General features: G+C 36.0%; 1 protein-coding gene across 2 annotated transcripts in view; it reads left to right on the top strand.

Annotated features, from left to right (window-relative positions):
• Nucleotides 1-21404, top strand: part of stau2 (staufen double-stranded RNA binding protein 2) — a 121052-nt gene that overhangs the window by 30061 nt on the left and 69587 nt on the right. For both annotated transcript variants that reach the window (XM_079862415.1, XM_079862416.1), the window contains exons 6-7: nucleotides 5577-5736; nucleotides 13245-13352. In XM_079862415.1, the coding sequence (XP_079718541.1) occupies nucleotides 5577-5736; nucleotides 13245-13352 (268 nt within the window). The remainder of the gene's footprint in view (nucleotides 1-5576; nucleotides 5737-13244; nucleotides 13353-21404) is intronic.

Here is a 21404-nt window from a genome sequence, read left to right as displayed (position 1 = left end):
CATGCATGTAACACTATCTTTTCTTCTTTCCTGGTGGCTTTGGCATGCCCTTTGATTTCAACATCTCCCAGATGGCTTCAATTGGTATCAAATCTAATATCACAAGACCTACAATGAAATTGAAGTTCTCTATTAGCTGAAACTAAATAACCGGAACATTTACGGAAAAGTATATGTAGATCAAATGACCCTTGGTTTAGTATGATTCAGAACACTGCACATGTCTGTTTCAGTTTTAGATTTTTTTTTTCTTCTTTTCAAGTTTAAACAAGTTAAAACCTTTAACCATGAGACTCTTAACAGTGGCCAATGATGCTGTTTTCTGCCTGTATGGTTTCACCTGGAATTAACTGTATTTCACATTATAAACCTTTGTTAAAGTCAGCTGTTCAAAACCCATTTTACATTATTATTCAGAAGTACAGTACTGTTTGAAAGTTTATGGTCAGTAAGTGGTCAGTTTGAATCAAAAGTGACATTCAATCTTTTGTAACATTTTAAATGCCCTTACTATTTCAAATAAATTCTATTCATCAAAGAATCCTGAAAAAAATGTATCCCGGTATAAAAATATTAAAGGAGACATATCATGCTTTTAAATCGTTCCTTTTTACATATAAATCATACATTTGTAGTCTATATAAAGCGGAACTGCAATGCTTGGGTCTGAATTCCTCATTATTATAGCTCCACAGGCCCCTTTTCTACCCCTTTTCTGATGTGCGTCTGAGAGCAACTCGTTTTGCTGCGGTCTCTTTAAATACAATTGAGACACTTCATACCCCACCCCCTCTCCAGGATGCAGAGGTGACACTCGGTTCAACTCCACCCCGTTCGGCCATTTTTGTAGTTTGATAGCAGAGATACGATTATATAGCGGCACAGAAACTTTTTATTAACACGTTATTAACAAAATATCAACAACAGAAGACTTGTCCAGCCAGCCTTACATGTTCGAGCCAGAGTCGGAGCCGGAGCGAGATGAAAATGAAGACGACGAACCTGCAGAACAACGTCTTCATATGGATGTATCGCAATGGTGTGTTACTGTATTTACACATGAAACTTTGGTCTTCTGACCTTTTACCTCCGTGTCGATTTATTTTTATTAATATGTGCGAGGGAGAGAGAGCAAGACAGCGTCTAGTTTGGAGACGGTGTCTTGTTTACACTTTCGCCTGGCTCCGAAGAGAGAGAGAGTGCGTGCGCGCGTGACTGAGTCTCTCTCTCTCTGCTCGTTCTTTCAGTTAAACATGCACCCTGTCACAAGCGCGGCAGTTCATCTACATTAGACGGTGTAATGAAGCGTGTGGGTTACTACATCCAACAACCGAACATTTTTACGTACCTTCTCGTAACTTCTGCATCTGACTACAAAATTGCAGCGAGAAATAAAAATGGCGGATTGCTCGAAGTGTTGGCCTGGAAGTCAATGTCCTTATTTGGCAGTTCCGCTGCAAATACTGTGACGTAATAGTTCACAAAACGTCATAGATAACAGAAAAATCGGAACAGGTTGAAAAATATGACCAAAACAGAATATAAAGATATCAACGAAGCACCTGAAGAGAATAATTTAAACTTTTCTGTACTTCTAAACACTCCAAATATACAACAAAATGCATTTAAGGGCTAAAAAAGTGGATTTAGCATGATATGTCCCCTTTAAGCAGCACAACAGTTTTCAACATTGATAAAACAAAATCCAAATCAGTATATTAGAATGATTTTTGAAGGATCATGTGACACTGAAGATGGGAGTAATGATGCTGAAAATTAAGCTTTGCAATCACAGGAATAAGTTACATTTTAAAATATATTAAAATAGGAAACAGTGGTTTTAAGTTGTAATATTACACTCACTTTTTCTTTGTTAGATACACCTTGCTAGTACTGGGTTGAACCTTTTGCCTTCAGGGCTGCCTTAATTCTTTGTAGCATAGATTAAACTGTGCTGGAAACATTCCTGAGATTTTGGTCTATATTGACACGATTGCATCACGCAGTTGCTACAGATTTGTCGGCTACACATCCATGATGCAAATCTCCAGTTCCACCACATCCCAAAGGTGCTCTATTGGATTGAGATCTTGTGACTGTGGAGGCCATTTGAGTATAGTGAACCCATTGTTATGTTCAAGAAACCAGTTTGAGATGATTTGAGCTTGACATGGCACGTTATCCTGCTGGAAGTAGCCATCATTCAGAAGATGGGTAAACTGAGGTCATAAAGGGATGGACATTGTCGGCAACAAAACTCAGGCTGTGGCATTTAAATTATGTTCAATTGGAATTAAGGGACCCAAAGTCTACCTAGAAAATATGTCCCATACCATTACACCACCAGCACCAGCCTGAACCATTGATACCAGGCAGGATGGATCCATACTTTCATGTTGTTTACTATCAATTTTGACCCTACCATCTTTCGGTCACAGCAGAAATCGAGACTCATCAAACCAGGCAACATTTTTCCAATCTTCTATTGTCCAATTTTGTTGGACAATAGAAAAGCAAAAGGGGTTGAGAACAGTTGACTTTAGCAAGATGTACCATTTACTTCCATGATCTGATGTATTTCATCACATGTTGACCTTGCTCATGACTGTTGTTGATGCATTTTTAATTCCCCAAATGCTGATAAGAGCTAAAACCGTGAGAGCGTGATGATTTTGGAAAGCAGCAGCTACTTTTTAGCACAATTTGGTCCCCAGACGCTACAGAGGAGTGTGAATGGGTTCTCCCCATCGAGGGAAGGGGGAGAGCTGACGCTAGGTCAGTCGGTACCGTTCCTCATAAAGGCCTTAAAGTGCAAACAGACCCTTAAATCTGCCCACTGAACAGCGGCCTGACAGCCCTGCATGGGTGAGCCAAAGTTAAGATAAAGAAAGCTGGATATATGTGAAGCTGCTTTTGTTCCGTGCTCCTTCGCTTGGAGCCAATGGGAGTCATTATTTCACCAACTCATTGTTATGTCATTGACCCCATGGAAGAAGGGCCCTTTAATTTGATCATTTATTACTCTACCAATATTGTTCGGGTTCCACCTCAGAAATAAATCTGCCTTTTCTCTAGTTGTTTTAAAGCTTTGTACACCACTCCCATCAGCCTTTGTGTCTTTAGACACTTACTTCATTGGAGCTCCGTGACAGCGGAATGAAGCGGGTACATAATAATGTACGATATGACTGCATCCATACCAAGAATGGGTCACGATGCTCAACTAGACCTCAGTTATACACAGTACACATTCAGAAGGATTTCCTCGACTGTTGCTTCATGCTGTTTTTTTTTTTTTTTTAAATACTGGAAATGTATCGGCCGATTTTGTTTATTTAATTGTGAATGCTTCCCCTATTTTTACATTTATATTACCTTTGCCGTCATCTGCGCTCACCTAAAGTAAACTAATAATTTAATAACATGGCAAAATGTAATCTTTTGCAAATCACTAAATAAATGTCAATTTTTCATACTGAATATCCACTTTTACATATTGCATGATTAATCGTTAAAGTCCACCTGTGGTGAAAATCAAGCTTTTAATGTTGTTTATGTCTATCTGGTGTTTATAATATGCTTTAAGACAAACCATGTGCAAATTCATAAGTCAACACCATTGCTGAGTATTTTCTCCTTAAAACTGCAGTGAACCAAAGACAGTCTCAAAATCGCTGGTGTTTGTGACGTCACAAACTACCTTGTAACCAATCACGTCAACGTGTGATCGTCAACGAGTGGATCTCTGAGTTGGTGTGAGTGAGTGGAGGCGGGGCTAATTTGCATATTCATAGAACTGCATATACTAAATGAGGCAAGGGTGTAGAGTTACATTCAAGCTATTTTAGGGCATTAAGAATTTTTTTTCAAGGAAAACACTTTTAAATATGCAATTTTGGTGTTTCAAGGGATACAATTATTGACTACAGGGAGACTTTAAGAGATCGATATCTCAATTCAAACATCCACATGATCTTATTCCTAAATGACAACGATTTGTCTGTCTATTAAGCCTTTGACAAGTGCGATTACAGTGGAATATTCATATGTGCATTGGCGCTGTCGCTGATTCAGAGAGCAGTTTTTTTTTTGTATATGTATGAAACCGCTTCAAAAATAGTATTTTCAACCCCACAGTATCATTATGTCTGTGTTACAATAGTTCAAATGATCACAGTAGTACTGGGACAAATACCTATAGTTCGGATGTGCACTGATGTTTATGGTGGCGATCAAAATAGAGTAAGAGTGCTTTCACACTGGCAGTTTAGTTCAAAACAGGGCACGGTTCGCTTGAAAAATTCCTCAACCTGTCAAATTATTTTAATTTGAATAAAAAAAAAAAAAAAAAAAAAAAAAATATATATATATATATATATATATATATATATATATAATTTTTTTTTTTTTTTTTTTTTTTTTAAATAAAAATCTTTTACAAATTGGAAATTTGTACTAGAAAGAGATTTTTTTTAATGTTATTCATAAACAGAATATTTCTTAGTTTTAAAGGGATAGTTCACCCAAAAATGAAAATTCTATCATTGTTTACTCACCCTCAAGTTGTTCCAAACCTGTATGAGTTTCTTTGTTCTGCTGAACACAAAGGAAGATATTTGGAAGAATGTTTGTAACCAAACAGATCTCGGTCCCCATTGACTACCATAGTATATTTTTTTCCTACTATGGAAGTCAATGGGGACCGAGATCTGTTTGGTTACAAACATTCTTCCAAATATCTTCCTTTGTGTTCAGCAGAACAAAGAAACTCATACAGGTTTGGAACAACTTGAGGGTGAGTAAACAATGATAGAATTTTCATTTTTGGGTGAACTATCCCTTTAAAACTAAGAAATATTCTGTTTATGAATAACATTAAAAAAAATCTCTTTCTAGTACAAATTTCCAATGAGTAAACAATGATAGAATTTTCATTTTTGGGTGAACTATCCCTTTAAAACTAAGAAATATTCTGTTTATGAATAACATTAAAAAAAAATCTCTTTCTAGTACAAATTTTCAATTTGTAACAGATTTTTATAAAAAAAATAATAATAATAAAAAAAATAAAAAAAAATATATATATATATATTTAATAGATTAGAATAATTTTTACAAGTGTTATAATGTCATCATGCCTTTAATTTATTTAGACAAAATCGTATGGAATTTTAATGATAGATTTTATATATGCCATTATTTATTGATCAGTTGCCATGACCGGGAATTCATTTATCTGCTGATCTCATCGGCTGGAATTTTAATAGTGCTGTACCCTTGATATTTACCTGGATAGCATGGCCAGGAAAAGAAATCCTTATATTTATTTAGCTTCTTCCTTTCTGTCACAAGTCGTGTTTTTCACGTCATTCCTCCCAATTAGTGACTGGCATGTTTAATTCAATTCCTGGTTGCTTTCTATCATTTCCATTCTAGAGCTTGCACAGTAATAAAACTGCCAAGTTTCGATAAGATAATCCTCTTATAAATCAAAGGGCTTTTTTCCCCTTTTACCTGCCTTTTTCTCTTTCACTCAACCTTTCCTTCTCTGTCTCTTGGCCCTCTCCCAAACCTAGGTACCATTACCCAGTGCCTAAGGTATTTTATGTGCAGCTGACAGTGGGGAGCAACGAGTTTATCGGAGAGGGGCGGACTCGCCAAGCTGCCCGACACAATGCGGCCATGAAAGCCCTTCAGGCCCTGAAGAACGAACCCATTCCAGAAAGACCAACTCAGGTAACCTGTCCCACCAAACAGACCGCACACGACTCAGCCTCGCAAACCTCTTTTTAAATTCACATAGCATCTTAAAGAAATCTTACATACACTACAATTAAACTGTTTTTAAAGGTAATTTTGTTTTTTAAAGGAAGTAATGCTTTAATTTAGAAATAATGCATTCAATTGATCAAAAGTGACCGTAAAAAATCATTTTTAATGTTAAAATAAATAAATGCAATTCTTTTGCACTTTCTATTTACCAGAATCCTGAAATAAAATGTATAACGTTTTCCACAATTAAGCAGCACATCTGTTTTCAACATTGATAGTAATAACACATATTTTATGTGATTTCTGAATGTTCATGTTACTGAAGAAAATTTAAATCACTGATTTTAAATTGTCATCATTTCACAGTATTTTTATTATTAAATAAAGGCAGCCTCGGTGAAATAGTAAATGTTGAAAATTCATTTTTAAAAGTGTACAATTTGATGTATTTTAACTAATGGTCTCAGACATTTTATGTGGTTTCCAGTTTCCTGTGTTTCAGTCTGTGCACTTGAAAGCCTATCATGCTCTGAATAATCATAACCTCTTGTTATGTAAAAGTGATATTCAGGCTGATGAAATTTAAGATGACACGACTGTCCTGTTTCCTCGTCATCTGTCAATGTTCACAACATCTCCTCTGAACTTTAGTTTAGCTTCGGGCTATCCTTCAAAATACTAATTTCTCCCACCGGAAATCATATTACATTGTGCCCCAAATGCCTGGCATCCACCAAGGTTATTTAAACCGTAGTGGCGCCTCTCTTGTTTGGTCTTGTCCCCCTTCTGTCTCCATAATGAGGGCTTTGTCAGACACCTTTTCCTTGTATTGCTTTACAAATTGATACACACCATACCTCAGGGCAAAACTGTGTTCGTCTGCATGTCTCCTCACTCCTGTACCAGATCTCAAACCTCGAGGATGAGTATCATGCTCACACAAACAAACACACACACAATTCACACGTATTTGTGCGCACATCTTTACTGTCTTTACTTTTTTAAATCAGTAAATGTGTGTACATGCTCCATTTAATCCAATAATCCAGATTTATTGACATTAGAACGAGAATAAGAGCAAATTTATGTGTACGCACATGTTGCCAATCTTTTCTGCTCATAAATAAGGACACTTACACAGTTATTGGTCATTGAGAATCAGTGTAATATATAGTTTTATCAACAGACTCATATATAGATCATACAGCTTCTCAATAAGTCATATTTTTTATATTTCTACATCTTTGGTCCTGACTAATTATTTATTGTAAACTGATATTATTATTATTGTTAATATAAAAATAATATTTTTTGTATTTATTTACTGACACACTGCAACTATGCAGTAATATTTTATGTCCACGATTTTGAAAACGATGCCATTATACTAGTCTCCTTGTAAATTGCAAAAATGCACATTTGTGACATTGACGTCATGCGTAGAGTTGGGTATAGTTTGAATCGTTTGACTTTAACTGCTTATTGATTCCAATTCTTATCAATTCCTAATTTCGATTCCAATAAGATAAAAAAAAACTTGGATATCATTCACATTCACAGGCTAAAAAACACTTACACTTACACTTTTTCCAGTGGTTTAAAAATACCATATAAAAAACAACTAATATAAATACATTTCAAGCATTATTAAAGACAAGTAAACACTCATCAACAAGAAAAGAACAAATAGACAAATTAGCAATCGCACAAATAAATGCAACTGAAAAAATATTAAATTGAAATAACCAGTGCTATAGGATTTTCAGGTATTCAGGTACAGAAACTGTAATCAAATGTAAAATAACGCTGCACTTTATATCAAATACATTACAAATATAGTTAAAGTTATTGAGTCAAGATCAGTGAGTGAATTTTCTCTTTGTCTTCTGTTGTTTGATTAATGTTATTATAGAGACAGCAGCAGGAATATTAGGCTGCTGTCACTTCAACAGCTGCACGGACCCAATATACTGTTCTAATGCGTTTTCTTTGTCAACTGTTTACGTTTACGAGAATATTTTGACATATTTTTGTGTTTATTTGTGAAAGAAAACTCCATTCAGTATCGTGCACTATACAGTATGAGAGGCGGCTTTCTATGTGTGCGCAGCACAGAATACAGCGCTTGAGTCGTCTTGCGCTTGATTGGTTTAAAATCACATTAAAATCTTTTTTTCCGTACATGCGTTACACATGCAAAAATGGTTTAAAGTCATAATAAAATGTACACAAAGGAATCGATAAGACGAATTGAAATTCTAATTTATAACAAGTATTCAATTCCTGATCTTAAGTATCTGATTCCATAATTGGAATTGATTTTCGATTCCCAACCCTAGTCATGTACATGCGTATTACATGTTCAGTCTATAGACGTATAGTGTTGCTTTACAAAGTGACATCGCCAACTGCTGGCCTGGCATGAAAAATACAGCGTTTTTAGTCATTCTTGCAGATTCGGATCGTTTTGACAACATTGTTGTCTGTACGTGAAAAACTTTTCCGTTTTAGTACATTGTTGCTGTGTAAACGTACCCTTAAAGGGGTGGTTGAATATGATTTCACTTTTCTAACTTTAGTTAGTGTGTAATGTTGCTGTTTGAGCATAAACAACATCTGCAAAGTTACGTAGCTCAAAGTTCAAAGCAAAGGGAGATATTTGCTTTTAAAGAAATCGTTTTTTAAGGACTATAACAAACGGCTGGTTGGGACTACACGACATTCCTCCCGGGTTAGTAACATCACCAACCCTAGAATTTACATAAACCCCGCCCCCGGGAATGCGATTTATAGATTATCATGACAGAATATGCTAATCAATGACTAGAAGATAACTACACATAAGCTACCTACATTCATCAACTAACCATTCAGAAATGTCCTGTTACGTTCTACATGTTGTCACTTCTTGAGTCTCTCCATTATTGTCTGACTCTGGTTTGAACATAAACATTGACATTTTCAGAGCATGTATGTGTGAGGTAAAAGGACACAAGCTATTGTAGCTCCGCCCCCTGTGCTGAGAGCAGCAGCTCATTTGCATTTAAAGGGACAGATAAAAACAGTGCGTTTTTGCTCACCCTCAAAAAGTGACAATTTTAACATGCTATATAAAAATATCTGTGGGGTATTTTGAGCTAAAACTTCACATACACACTCTGGGGACATCAGAGACTTATTTTACATCTTGTGAAAATTTGAGTCAGTGTTATTTGTGGCTCAGCTGATTTTTATTGTCTAGTACACCATGTTTTCCTTCCTCTCAACACGCTCATGAACTCGCAAAGCCAATTGTTTACCATGTGCTAACAGGCAACTGAGCTCATGCCAGAGTTGTCGAGGGAATAAACAACACCACGGTATGTACAGTCAGCACAGCTCTAAATAGTTAGTAAACAGACATTGGGAAGCTCCTCAGTTTCGTTCAAGTCTGAGTGAAGGTTTTCGTCCAATGGTTATCATGGGAACAGTGACCGCACACTGTAAGCAGGAAATCTCTCAGATGAAGAGATGCTGACAGAAATGTGGATTTAAAGGGTTTTCAAAGAGAAGCGGTTGATTAATCCATCAGAGATGTTGATTTTCAATTTGCCCTATTTAGCAGAAGAGCCTAAATGATGTTTGGAAGACATTTGTTTTATATCAAACACTAGTGGTTTGTTATTTTAAAAAAAAAAAAAAAATGAGGCTCAGATTTATTGGTTCAAATGTTTTTGAAACATACGACATGTGTGCATCCAAAATAAACAAATCTGTGTGTTAAATCAAAAATATCAGAATAATTTGCGCACCTAAAGGGTTCTTTTTGGGGCTACTTTTTTTTTTTTGCTAGTCTATGCCGTAAAATAGCTCCATCAACTGACTTTAATAAGGACATTTATAAGCTGTGATAGGTTCTCAAAAAGTCATCTTTTTTTATATATACAGTACAGGCCAAAAGTTTGGACACATTACTATTTTTAATGTTTTTGAAAGAAGTTTCTTCTGCTCATCAAGCCTGCATTTATTTGATCAAAAATACAGAAAAAAATAAAATATTGTGATATATTATTACAATTTAAAATAATTGATTTTCAATTTATTATACTTTAAATTATCATTTATTTCGGTGATGCAAAGCTGAATTTTCAGGATCATTACTCCAGTCTATCAAATGATCCTTTAGAAATCATTCTAATATGATGATTCATTATCAAAGTTGGAAACAGTTCTGCTGCTTAATATTTTTTCATAACCTGTGATACTTTTTTAGGATACTTTGATGAATAAAAAAAAGAAAAAGAAAAAAGAAAAGAAAAAAAAAGAAGCAAATGTTTTCAAGATAGAAATCTTTTATAACAACAATATACACTACTGGTCAGTAATTTGGGGTCAGTAATTTTTTTCTTTATTTTTTTTTAAATAAATCAATAATTTTATTCAGCAAGGATGTGTTAAATTGATAAAAAGTGATAATAAAGAAGATTTATATAAAAAAAATAAAAAATTTATTTTGAATAAATGCAGTTCTTTTTAACCTTTTATTCATCAAATATATTAAGCAGCAGAACTGTTTCCAACACTCATAATAAATCAGAACATTAGAATGATTTCTAAAGGATCATGTGATTGACTGGATGTCACATGTGACACTGAAGACTGGAGTAATGATCCTGAAAATTCAGCTTTGCATCACCGAAATAAATGATAATTTAAAGTATAATAAATTGAAAACCAATTATTTTAAATTGTAATAATATATCACAATATTAAATTTTTTTCTGTATTTTTGATCAAATAAATGCAGGCTTGATGAGCAGAAGAAACTTCTTTCAAAAACATTAAAAAAAGTAATGTGTCCAAACTTTTGGCCTGTACTGTATATGTCTGCATCTGTGATCCTGATGTATTACAGTATATATTATAAACTGATATTAATTATAATACTAATGTAAAAAAATATTTATTTATTTATTTTACTTGTAGTGTTTGCTTGACAATATATGCAACGTTTTGTAGTAGGTTCTCAAAAAGTATTTTTTTTAAAATATTTCTACATCTATGGTCCTAATTTAATATCCATTATTAGCTGATAATAATAATAATAATAGAAAATTGTTGTTATTGTTTATTTATTACATACAAGCATACATTTTTATTTGTGTTAATCTGATGCTATGCATAAATTGTGACAAAGATTTTTTTTTTTTTTAGTGGGTTCTTCCCATGATCCTGGAGAATGTCGAAAGGCCAATAAAATCTTAATGTTTGGTAGAATTTATGGAAATTGTCATACTCAACATTTTTCTACTTCTGGATGCTTTGCAGTTTGATGAAGAGCAGTATGCTCTCAAAAAAGATTTGTTGTGCAAATCTTTTACTACTTTTGTGTTTGATACATACAGAACGTTAAATATGTAACTCCAAATCTTATGAAAAGTACCATGACTTTGAGTTTGTAAACTGATATTTTAGCAAATCTCTCTGCTGTTGGACCATTATAACACACGACGCATTGATATAACACATCAAATTTAGCTTGTGACCTGTCAGATCAGTTGAAGGGCACACAAACGTTTCACAGTCTGTAATACAAAGTCTCACACTCTCCAGACCACCTGATGTCTCTTCATCCCAGACATCATTAACAGGCGTTTGAAGGAAACGAACAATGACATCATGCCGTGTGATCGCTATAAGGACGACAGTGAGAACACAGTATTAAATGTCTACGAAAAAGCACAACTTGATCGAGCGCTCTTAGATCACACACTCCTGTTCATGTATTGCATGAGAACACACTGAAAAGAAATGTCAGTACTGTAATGGAGGTGACCAAGATAATATGCTGCAGGGATCATATTAAAAGTCACTCTTTGGAACTTTTGTGAGCGTACTATTGCAGCTCCTTTTATAGTTGATAAGATATAAATCGGAACTAAGGGGAACTGCTTTTGGATCAGTTTGAAAGCTTTTTCTTCTCACAAAACCAAGCCACTTTCTCCAGAATCTCAACTGTTTTAACAAAACCTGAAGCATCTATTTTCAGCAGAGTTACATGAGAAACTGCAGCCATGCGTTGAAGCAGACTCACCATCAGGACTGAGATCATAAAGCCTGTTCTTAAGATTCCTGGCAGGTCTTCATTCTGTTAGAGGGTGCAATGTAGGTTTGAGGCTGAATTGAGGTCAGTGACAGAAACCTGTGTACCGTAATAAAGGGATTGTTGAGAAAAGGTAATCAAATCAAGGCGATGTAATGCATTGAGATTTGTGAGTTCTCTCAAAATTTAATAATAATAATTGTTCAATGTTGTAATGCTGCTTTAAGCTGTTTTGTATTCACTAATGCAAAATGTGGTCACACTAGACTTAGAGCATGCTGCGGTGTCTTTAAAAAAACAAAACATAAATTCAACCTATAACAAATAATTAAAAATCCAGAATGCAAGAATGTACAATCTACTCCACTTTCCTTAAAGTTTGTGTTCTTTTAAAATCAGCCAAGATGTCACGCTGTGACATACAGTATCGATCTTCTATTGGTCACATATTCATGAATCCACTGGTCAGAGTTCACCAAACTTAAACTTTGTAATGCAGCAAAATGTAAATCTTCTTCACATTAACTTGAGTTTCCGATCTCCAGCATTCAAACGCATATGAATGGAAGTGAATAAATCAAAAAGTGTGTTGTTAGCTGCGCCTTTAGCTAAATTATTGTGAAGGCAGATTTCTACTACAGGTTTCTTGTTCAACAAATTATTTCATACAAATATGCATATACATTTTCATTTAAGTTTTACATACAAATATTATTTATGTACTTACTTTTTAATCAAACATTAGGTAAAAAGATTTTCAAACAAACTTGTGATTAAATAAAGCCAGCCAACAGAAAAACGGTACACCTAAATGCATAATTTATTTGTGCTAGCAAATCTGCAACATTGTTGAATAAGAATAGTTCAGACACCTCTGTTACTACAATAGGGGGAATTGTGTTGGTCTAACATGTGCTTTTCTGTCAAATCAAAGTAATATACTATTATCCGTGACCCAGAAAGTCCTATCCAACTTTCTAACAAGTAAGCTGTTTTCTGTGAATGTGTGAGACTTATTTAGTCTCAGATGTATTAGTCTCTATAGGTACATTGCTAAATGAATAATGGTGTGCTGTAAACTGTAAAACTATTTGCATTACAAATCAATGCGTTAATGATTACAATAAGTTATCATTAATAATAAATTACGCTAATAAATGTTTTAATACAATTTTACAGTTATGATAACAAATACCAGGTAGCAATATCAAGCAGCATAATGAACTGTTTTTGTTCTGCTTAAATAACTGGAAGCAGATGATAAGGTAAGCCTTGCAAATTCAAGTTAAAAATGGCTGCCACTGCTTTTATGTTAAAATGAATGTGGATGTACTGGATAAAATGTAACTGCATTCATGTAGTTGGTCTGTGTTGTGTTTTACACTTTCAGTGTTCAGAAGAGAAGAAAGAAACGGAGGAAAACAGCGATGCAAGTAAATCCGAGATCAGCCTGGTCTATGAGATCGCCCTGAAGAGGAACCTGCCTGTTAGTTTTGAGGTAAACTAAGCAAATTTAATTAAGCATATAAAGAAATGTAACACTCATCAGGAAATTTCAACAATAATTTTCATAGCAAGGTTATTCCTAGCTCTAATGACCCTATTCAGCCCATTAACCTTTTTCTTATTCTTTGTACTCTAAAACAGTTGTATGCTTTTGACACTTACCCTTTTTCTCAGCCAGACAGCTGCATATAACCTCAGTGTCATATGTTATTGCTAGTTCTTTGGAATCAAAGCCAATTAAGCTGAAAATAATTCCAAATGATTAGCTTCCTACATGGGTAGCTGACCTCTAAGAAAGCATCCTTGCAATTTAACCTGATTTGAAACACTCTTCATATGCAGAAATGTAGTGAAAGGTAGTGAAGAAATTGTTAAAATAGTCCATGTGACTACAGTCTTCAGGGCCCTTTATGCCCAGTGGCATGTAGGGCAGCAACAAAGGTTTGCCACTTCTGTCTGTTTTGGGCCAGCTTCTGGATGGTACCCCAGGTGTGGTTCAGGGCCTTCAGTTCTGCTTCCACTGTTTGATGCCAGGTTTTCTTGGGTCTTTCTCTCTTTCGTTTACCCTCTGGTGTCCAGAAGAGGGCAATCCAGGCAGTTGTTCCCTCCGGAAGATGTGTCCAATCCATCTCCTTCGCCTTCTCATGATGATGGTGTCCATATTTTTTAGCTTGCACTGGGCAAATAGTTGTTGGTTAGAGATGGTTTTGGGACAAAAGATTTGCAGAATTCTCAGAAAGTTCTTCGTGTTGGAAGGCTGAGAGTTTAGTAAGGTTGTTCTTTGTCATTCTCTAACTTTCTTAGCCGCAAAGTAGTTTGGATAGGATGCAGCTCTGGTACAGTCTCAGTTTATTTTGGGTGCTATATTGTGTGGACCTCTACACTTTGTTTAGCATACTAAAAGTGTTTCTGGCTTTGCTGAGACGGTTCTTGATGTCACTGCCTGCTCCATCGTGTCGAATGGTGGTGCCCAGGTAAATATACTCTTAAGTTAGGGTTCTACTTGGACTGGTGAGGGGTTGGGGGTGTTCATTGTCATCACCTCTGTTTTCTTCTTGCTGATCTTCAAGTCTACTTGCTGTGCATAGGTGGTAAGACGAGATGCTTTCTCCTGCATGTGCTGGTTGGGTATGTGAAAGCAGCGCCAAGTCAAGATCTTCCAGTGTTGAGAAGAGAGTCCATCTGATGCCTCTTGTTTGGTCTTTGATTGTCTGTTGCATCACCCAGCCAATGGTCATGTTGAAGAGCATTGCTGACTTTACTTCGAAACTGTGATTGCTGCTTCCCATTTTGCATGTGTAGTTAGTGTGGAAACACTTGATAAGAAGAATGATCTGTTGTGGAATCCTGTATCCATGGAGCATACGCTAAAGACTGTCCCTGTGGATGCTGTCAAAAGCCTTCTCAAAGTTGATATAATGTCTCTGCCACTCTGTGCACTGTTCAGTGATGTTGCGCAGAAAGCTCTCAGATTTCATCAAAAAATGATTTGCTTCATTTGTGTTCCGAAGATGTACAAAGGTCTTATGGGTTTGGAACGACATGAAGGTGAGTAATTAATGACAGAAATTTCATTTTTGGGTGAACTAACCCTTTAAGCACACAGGAGTCTCAATTCACAATGAATTCTAGTAGATTCTAGTTAACATGTTTCTAAGCTAACTGCTATACTCTTACAAGAATACAATTACACTGTACTCACAAATATTGGCTAAAAGTATTTTAATAAATAGAAATTTGTTTCTTTACATTTGAATACAAAATCAAATATTTCTCTGGTTCCGTCCACCATTTTGGATACAATTTTTCCCCACTGAACTCAATATTTTGGGATTGCTCACTGTATGATGTATTCAATGCTGCCTTAGACATCTTAAAAGAAGGTACCTTAAAACTTTTGGAGCAGGCTTTGTGTTGGGAGAGTGCTTAAAATACTGTCTAGAAAGTCATCTCGTTGGGTTTTGGACTCTTAACTGGAATTTTTTTCCCCTGCCCTTCAAATGTTCATTCCAATTTAATAAAATTCATCCATCAGAATATACTTGAATATCCGTTCAATCGATAAATTGAAAATTACTAGCTTCAAGTAAAGAGGATAAAGTGGGAAAGTGATTATATTAAACGGCTATTCTTGGTCAAGCTCTGTCAGCATCTGTTAAATCCAGTAATTGTAATTGCTTTAACCCTTAAAAGCATTTATTGTGGGAAGGAGGTCGATTTGGACAACATTCAAAATCACCATTTCATTAAAGAGCTGCATCAATGACACTTCAAATCAACACACCCCTCTACGTTCAACACTGGAAGAAGTCTGAGGAGCTCTATAGCCTCAATACTACTGCATCCATGTTTCTCTTAAATGATTTTCCATGGCTGTCTCCAACTTCATAATCTGCAATCATCTGCTTGGCTTTGGTTAACTAGAATCTTCCTGACGTACATTCTCCAAGAATCCCTTGTACTTGCATGCAATTTGTTTCGTCTGGGGACCCCAATCTAATTGCATTTGGACACAATGTAGCTTTTTCTTTTTCTTTCTTTCTTTAAAGTTTTGACTAAGTCATCTGTGAGAACCTGGACTGGTTTCAACCTTGTTAGATCTTTTCAGGAATTTTCTCCCTTGCTATTTGTAGGAATGGAAATGTTTTTGGTCCTGATTCAATTAGCATACAAACACGGAATATTGCAGTGTTACTGTGCGAGAAAGAAATCATGAAGACAATCATTTGTTGTTCAAAGATGTGATGATATTTTTGTCTAAACAGTGAATTTCAGTGGGGGCAAATGTTGTCTTCCTTCCTTCCTTCCTTCCTTCCTTCCTTCCTTCCTTCCTTCCTTCCTTCCTTCCTTCCTTCCTTCCTTCCTTCCTTCCTCCGTTCCTTCCTCCGTTCCTTCCAGTACAAAGAAAGTCATACAGGTTTGGAATGGGCTTAGGTCAACCAGAACAGTGCCTCATCGGTCGCCTTATGAAGTTAAGGACCACTCGGTAATCTACACACCTTCACCTTCTTGTCGGTGTCAAGCGATATCAAACAGATGCCAACTTCAAAAGGCAAATGCATTAATCACAGTTTCTGTCATGGATGACGCCTTGCAGAGGTACAAGAGTGGAAACCCGTGCCAAGAACCACCCATCGAGTACATAAGTATTTTCCCTCAGGGAATACACATCAACAATCCATACAAAAGAGCTTTTCTTCATTATATCAGTCCTTGTCATTGTCCCACCCTGGCCTGGTATCCTGCCTTTTCACCAGGCTGAGGACACGGCGGTCTCACTAATACCATATCTCCCCTGGCATCCATGGAGGGGATGAAGAATGAGCAACCTCATGTTACAGCGATTCCTTCCTACAACTTGATCTCCGTTGCCAGCCATGCGAGACTGGAGCGCAGACAGAGGAACTGGCCACCATCAGACACAAGAATCAAACACTTGCTGAAACCCCATCGCTGCCTGAGGATGCCATATCATCTGTTGTAGACAACACAACATCGTCTGCCGCCATGAAGAGAGTCGGGATCACTCCAGTGCCAAGACCTCCTCACAAGTCCTCGTTCACCCGATGAGGCTTATTCACTGGATTGAACTGCCGCCCACCTACCTTAGTGTTTTATAGCTGCTTTGGAAACTGTGTCAGGAGGCCAACTTGAGTTACAAGGCCTGTTTTGACTTCTTGTTGGTGTAGTTAGTTACCTTCGCTTGTGCTCACTAACAACTGATTTTTGTTCAACCCTAAATCTAATAAAACGAGTGCAAAATAAGATAAAATGACAGTTCATCCAAAAATTAACATTTTCGTCATTTACTCACTCTCATTCCAAACCTGCATGACTTTCTCTCTGTGGAAACAAGATATTTTGAAGAATGTTTCAACTGTTTTTGTCCATATAATGGAAGTCAATGGGGTCCCCATTGGCTTTCATTGTACAAACAAAAAAGCACAGACATATTTCAAAATATCTTCTTTTGTGTCACACAGAAGAAAGAAAGGTTAGATATGAGAGTGAGTAAATGATGACAGAAATTTCATTTTTGCGTGAACTGTCCTTTTAATGTGACATTCTTGCTTATTTTTTTTCCCTGGAGATTGTGTTTTTGATTGTGTAATTTGTAACAGAATTTGCAAAAATAATAAGTGTAAAAATAATGTAAGTTTCCAAGTCTTGCATTGTTTGACACAATAGGTATTTCCATTACATTGAAATTACATAAATAGTGTGACGGGAAGAGCAAACGACAGACACAGTGGGAGTGGTGTCAGGCCTCGGAGAGGCATTTATTAAAGAGGCATTTACTCCAAAAATGGGGGAAATAAAGTGTTAAAACAAAAGGGGATCTGGTGTCCTAGTCGTGCCAGGGAATCGTGAAGGATGGGTAGTGAAGATATGGGATCATGGGTCCAGGTAAGGGGGCAGTGTCCGGCGGTCGCACACGCTTCTCTCTCTCTTTGGTCTGAGGCGCGAGGGGGCGGCGGCTTCGGCATCGCGGCTTGTCCTCTCTAGGCCCCGACAGCTGACGGGAATAGCGGCCCGGCATCCTAGCCCGTCAGCAGCGGCACCCATGTTTCTCCATTCCGGACCGTGGGTCCGGCGACTCACATATTGGAATGTCGCGGGAATCCCTCCGTGCTCCCTTCCTGGACCCACGAGGACACCAGTGTTCATGCACAGGGAAGAGACCGGTCTCTCGAAGAGAGGCGCGCTCAGCATTTAACAGCGGCGGTGATGAGGCTTCATACTCTTCAGGTTTGCCTCATCACACGCCGCCAATTCTCCTCTTCAACGCCCCTCCTCTCCAATCACACCCACTCCAGTCAGGAACCTGGCGAAGGGCGGCGAGTTAAGGGACGGGGTGGCGCTAATTACAAGGGAGAGGCAGCCATTCCGTCACAATAGCTTTATGCCTTATTTTGGGACTCAAGCAGTAATCTACATTTAAGTTATTTGAGTTATTTCAGAAATTTCTCAAGGAGAATCTCAGAGAAGTTCACATCTCGTTGGAGTCTTGGTCTCTTTTTCTCATTTTCACATTTTTTTGTCCATTTTCTAGCTGAATTGAGTTAGTTGTATAATCAGAGACTGTGAGTATAGTTTTGATCTACGTAACTCAGTGCCGTCCTAGATACATCTCCACTCTCAACCCATGGACTAGACCATGTGGGAGTTCCCTCAATGACGAACTTGCAGCTTTAAGCCCTTTTCCTTCCTCCCCACACCTCATCCTCGCAAGAGAGCTTAAAATGATATGATGATATTTCCAAGAGCGAAGTATAGCAGAATTTCGTCATAGAGTGATGCTCACCCGGAGGAATTCTCAATACTTATGTAACATCTAAGTGTGATGATCAAATGCATTCCACATCAAGGCCTAGTAAATATTGGGTTATGCCGCTCTGTCAAGTGTGCGGGAAATGCACAGTGCTCTCTTGTGTTTCTCAGTTCCTGGCCATCTTCAGATGAAAGCCCAGATTGTTGAGGACTAGAAGTGTACAGATGAAGATTAATGATGTTTGTCTATGCTTCCAATCATTCATGAGCTTTAAAGATAGAGTTCTCCCAGAAATTACATTTCTTTCATCATTTACTCACCCTCATGTTGTTTGAAACCCGGATGATTTTCTTTCCTCTGTGGAACACTAAAGATGACAGTGAATGGGAACTGGGGCGGTAGAGATCAAAAAGTACCATCAACACAGCCCATATTTATAGTTTTCTTCATTCACTTATAGTTTCTCCATTTTATACCATTGTACTATGAATATGTAACATTACATAACACACACAGTTATGCCAAAATGCCCGTTTTGTTGAGTATTCTCATAAGAGCAGTCTTAAAGGAGTTACATATATTAGTGCTGTCACAATCACGATAATAATAATAATAAACTTTAATAAATATTTTATATAGCGCCTTTAAAAGTAGCACCTGGTACTTTTGGAAGTATACTTATACTATACTAATACTTAAATACTTAGTATAAGTATTTTTGGAAGTATACTTCCAAAAATATGAAATTAAAAGATAAAAAGCCAATATAATAACAAACAAAGTAATCACATGAATCACATAAAAGCTACCCTAAAAAAGTAAGTTTTAAGGGATGATTTAAAAACACTAAGGGATTCTGCATTCCTAATCTCAGAGGGCAGGGAATTCCACAATGTAGGAGCCAAAGAAGAAAAAGCCCGATCACCCATAGTTTTTAGCCGTGTTGTTTGGACAGTTAAAAGTCCAGCTTCAGAAGAGCGTAGATCAAAACGATTAAAAACATTACTCTCCAAATTAATGTCAATAATTTATTTATTTAAATAAATAAATATAAACAAAAATAAAATACACATATATAAAATAAATAAATATATATATATATATATATATATATATATATATATATATAGTGTGTATATATATATATATATATATATATATATATATATATATATATAAATATATATATAAATATATATATATAGTGTGTATATATATATGTATATTATATATATATATATGTTAGTGCTGTCACAATCACGATTAAAAACATTACTCTCCACATTAATGTACAAAAAATATTTGTTTATTTTATATTTGTGTATTTTATTTTTGTTTATATTTATTTATTTATTTTCATTTATTATTCATTTATTTTGGCTCAAATTTTAAAAATGACTTACATTTTGATTATTTTGATTGATTTGTTTTGAATTTCCAGTAAAATTTCATCAATATTCAAATATCATCATTTTGCTTCAGAAGACTAGTTTATGAATGATATGGACCTATACTTTGTGGTGCTTTTTTCACCCATTTTCAAGCTGCGGAACATTCATAAAAGTTCTCCTTTTGTTTTGCATGGAAAAAATTAACAGTGCACAAAATTGATGGGGATTAATAATGACAATTTTCATGGATGAACAAATTTTTCGATGAACTATCCCTTTAAGGCATTGTGCGTGGTTTGAAATGACATGGGCATCCAAGCTTCATTTATGTAAGTCATGAAGCTTATTAAAGTTTGCCACTGTATTTGAATCGGCTCTCAGCTGAGCCTGTTTCACTGCAGTGTCACATGTTTGTATGAATGCCAAAATGGTCATGTGTGTGAAGAGAGGATGTGAGGAGGGAGTCTCTGGAGACGGATAACTTTCAGTTCTGACTGAGCACATAGAGGCCCACCCTCAGCTGTGTGAAACTCAATCCCCCCAGTGTTGCTCTTAAAGAGCTCAGAGCAGCTCACCTGTTTTGTTGACCATCTTGATGATGTCACAGGAAGTAAATACGATTACATGTGCATTACATTAAATTTAGGTTTCTCACGACATGCATTCGTGAGAAATGAATAGCAGTAGCAGAACAGAGTTTGAACAGTCAGCACAAAATTGTGACGCAGAAATGCAGTTTGATTGGTTGTGAATAAAATTAACTCTGATCAGCCGTAAAACAATAACTAATTTTTTATTTTTATTTTTTTAGTATTGTTTATATACTATTATTGTTTTTTTATTATTTTGAATTGGTGTTCAATTTAAAATGGTAATTTTTAAAAAATTTGTTTAAATTTGAGTAATTTTGTTATGTGCTTTTGCCATTTTTATTAGTTTTTGTTTTATAATATTTCTATATTTTTGATTAATTTATTTTTATTTCAGGTTTAGTAATTCAGTTTCAATTTTCAATTTTAGTTTTTCTTCTAATATTGAAATTTTATTTGATTTAATCTGTATTTCATTGAATGAAAATAATAATAATAGTTGTAGTTTAATAGTTTTAGTTAACATTTTTTTATAAAGTTTTAATTAGGGATGTCCAGATCCGATCACGTGGTTTCAGACTCGATCGGAATCGGACGTTACCTCCCGATCAGGACTCGGATATATATGTATATTCTCATTATTTTTTTAACACATCTATAGTTATGCTGTGGCACAGAGTTAGACCCTTTTGACTCCACACAGAAACAGCAACGCATGCGGCATGACATCACTTTGTTGCAGAGACGTATGATGTGTAAAACCAAGTGAAAAACAAGTGAAAGCGCGGGCG

The sequence above is a fragment of the Squalius cephalus genome (genome assembly GCF_949319135.1).
Source record: "Squalius cephalus genome assembly, chromosome: 25".
Classification (NCBI taxonomy): Eukaryota; Metazoa; Chordata; class Actinopteri; order Cypriniformes; family Leuciscidae; genus Squalius; species Squalius cephalus.
The sequence above is the reverse complement of the archived record's forward strand: the minus strand, read 5'-3'. Positions and strand labels throughout refer to the sequence as shown.